The 3,038-nt window shown below is 36.7% G+C and overlaps 1 protein-coding gene across 5 annotated transcripts in view; it reads left to right on the top strand.

The window, feature by feature from the left end:
- The first annotated feature begins 1,249 nt into the window (after positions 1 to 1,249).
- Positions 1,250 to 3,038, top strand: part of PHF3 (PHD finger protein 3) — a 92,275-nt gene continuing 90,486 nt past the window's right edge. For 2 of the 5 annotated variants that reach the window (XM_019520510.1, XM_019520509.1), the window contains exon 1: positions 1,250 to 1,545. In XM_019520510.1, coding sequence (XP_019376055.1) covers positions 1,302 to 1,545 — 244 coding nt within the window. In that variant the 5' untranslated portion in view covers positions 1,250 to 1,301. The remainder of the gene's footprint in view (positions 1,546 to 3,038) is intronic. The other 3 variants (XM_019520513.1, XM_019520511.1, XM_019520512.1) reach the window with 2 other exon arrangements.

The raw sequence follows: 3,038 nt of genomic DNA, 5'->3' as shown, positions 1-3,038 counted from the left end.
TAGAGCAGCTCTTCATACAGCAGTTTGTAGGGCTAGACTGCCTAGCTTGCTCAAGCCCTGGGTTTATATGCTTCTAGCCCAGCCCCCTTTCTGGTCAGGTGGGTCCCTAATTACCCTCAGGGTTTCCTCCTTATGGCCTGATAACTGGTTGCCATGGCAGCTTAGACCTGCTGCCCAACAGCCTCCTGCTGCTCCAGTTAGGCTCTGCCCTGTTGGCTTTTTTTGTGTCTTGGAAGGTGTACTGTAAGCAGTAGTAGCTCCTAGTCTCCAGCTGCTTGTTCTCTTGCAGCCAGCTTTCCGTTGCTGAGGATATACTTCTTTTGGTAGCAGCTTAACAATAGACATATATTTATGCTATGCAAGATGAGGGGCTTTTCCTGCCATGTTGGGGGGTGGGGACGGGAACCTTGTCTTATATTCAAATAAAGGCAGTACTCACCCCTCATTTTTGAATCCACAAGATAATTTTCAGTTTTTTACCAAGTTTTGCAGCAGAGAGTAGGGCAGGCCTTGCCACAGAATTCATGTGTTAGTAAAGATTACTAGTAAAGTTATATTATAGAGCAGAGCATCTTCAACTAAAAATGGTAAAATTTTAAGTCAGTGATAGACTTTTCATAGACTGACTTGTGGCCATCATTTTGGACACAGCACATGCATTTGTTTATAGAAATACAGTAAATTTACTAAGCACAATGCTAGGTGAAGTATGTTATTAGGTAAGCCTTGTATCACACTATTCCATGTAGATTTTCAGATCTTGCCAAGTATTATTTCCATTTTTGTGCCCAGTCCCGCTAGCTCTTTTGACTTCATTTATGTTAGCGTATTAACATTAGTGGTAATTGACAGTAGTCAGCCACTTTATTTTTCAAGCTGAAGCGAAGACTGCTCTCAAGATGTTTGACCCATATTTGATTATCCTTGATTTACCCCTTCTTCCCCTTATCTGATTGAGATGCAAACAGCATTTTTGGAAATGTTTCAGTTTATTATTTGTGCATATAATATATGTATATCCGTTGTGCTGGTGAAAGATTAGCCTATAATAATAAGCTTATGTACACAAGCTGATAGAGAAAATAATTTTTGAAAACTCAGCTGTTAGGTTTACAGGAATTTGTTCTAAGCTATAAGTAGATATTTATTGTTAGAATTCTGGCAAATCTTAAGCATTCTTTAAAAAACCTCAAGAACCAGAACAACTTGTTGGTTTCTTGGGTAATTTACAGTTTGTAGTTTATTTTCTTATCGTATTTTTCTTGTCTTTCTATAGGGCTGAAAGATACACAGGAGTCTTCATGGATATAGTTGATACATTTAACCATTTAATTCCTACTGAACACTTAGATGATGCCCTATTTCTAGGATCCAACCTGGAGAATGAAGTCTGTGAGGATTTTAGTACAAGTCAAAATGTCTTAGAGGATTCGCTGAAGAACATGCTCAGCGATAAGGATCCTATGCTAGGATCTGCAAGTGCCCAGTTCTGTTTGCCTGTTTTGGATAGCAATGATCCCAATTTCCAGATGCCTTGTTCAACAGGTAAATCTTACAATTTTTTAAGATTACAGTTAAAAATACAGTAATACTTAGTGCCATCCCTTTTTGCTAATGTAGAATAAAATGAGTTGGGGGTTTTCCCCTTCTCTGTTTTATGGATTAGGTCTCAGGCATTAAAACTCCCTTCATTTCTCTTGAAGGTAACAATATTTACAAAAGGGGACTTCATGCTTGTGATAGAGGGAGGTACAGTCTGAATCCTTCTTAGGCTTTTCTTTATGCGTACATTTTCCCCCAGTCAGATAGTGATATGCTTTACTTTTACTAGTTACGTGTATTATTTATGTAATCAGCTACCTTTAAAACTGAAGAAACACAGAGTTAGTAATAGGGGTACTTGAGTTGTACAATCCATTGTTCTAGTTTGTGGGACACAGTGATAGTCTTAGTTCTAGTGCTGAGATGATATCGGAAACAGTGATAGTGCTTTGTGGTCTTTGGTGGCCATAGTTGTAATTTCATTTTATATTAACATCTTTAAAAGTTACTTAAACATTTATCAACTTACTCTGAGTAAATCACGACCATGAGAATTACAATTAGCACTTGAATTATCTCTCTCAACAGAATTGTATATAGCACTTGAATTATATTGTCACAATTAGCACTTGAATTATTTCTGTAGGACATAGAATGAACTAAAATCTCCACTCAGCTTTCTGTTTTGTAGCAGCAGCTAACAACAAATCCAGAAAATAATGATTAAAACAATTATAAACTTGAACTATAAAAGAAAGCTAAGCGGCAGACTCTTACTTCTTTTTTATAATGACTAAAGACAGTTTCAGGTAATATTGTCCCTTGCCTCCCTTTTCTTTATCATTCTTTCTACACTCCTGCAATACCATAATTCCAACTACCACCCCCCAAATAGTAATCCTGTCTATTTTAATGTAAAAAAAAAAAAAAAAAAAAATCAAATATTCACTTCTGTCTTTATGCTTATGGACTGTGGCAAAAATTGGATTATATGAATAGTGATGAAGCAAAGGCTGTAATTGAACTTGCAGCTCATTTCTTCTGCTTGGGAATGCAGGTACTTCTGCTAAGATGAGTCAAAAGTGTACATAGTCTTGATTATACCTGTGTTTTTTATATATATATAAAATATAATATATATTTTTAATATATATATAAATAAAATGTGTGTTTGTACAGGTGTATATATATATGTAATTTTATATATGTTTTGAAGACTTCTGAAGAAATGGACATGAATAATAGTAACGGACGTAAAATCTGTAGAGGTGCACCGATACATTGGTCTGATATCAGATCAGTTTTGATATAAAGAAAATTGGCTGTATCAGAAATTGGCCCTGTAAAACATAGGCCAATAATTTAGCCGATAAATACCCATGCGTGCGCACAGTACAGCACGCAGTACAGTGAGGAGCAGAGCCCGGCAGCATGAAGAGTTGTGTGCAGCTGGTAAGTTCGTTGTGGTGGAAGGGGAGGGGAGGGATGTACTGGGG

This window comes from Gavialis gangeticus, unplaced genomic scaffold (assembly GCF_001723915.1).
Source record: "Gavialis gangeticus isolate Ggan-Ray unplaced genomic scaffold, GavGan_comp1, whole genome shotgun sequence".
Taxonomy (NCBI): domain Eukaryota; kingdom Metazoa; phylum Chordata; order Crocodylia; family Gavialidae; genus Gavialis; species Gavialis gangeticus.
This window is presented reverse-complemented; position numbering and strand designations above follow the sequence as displayed.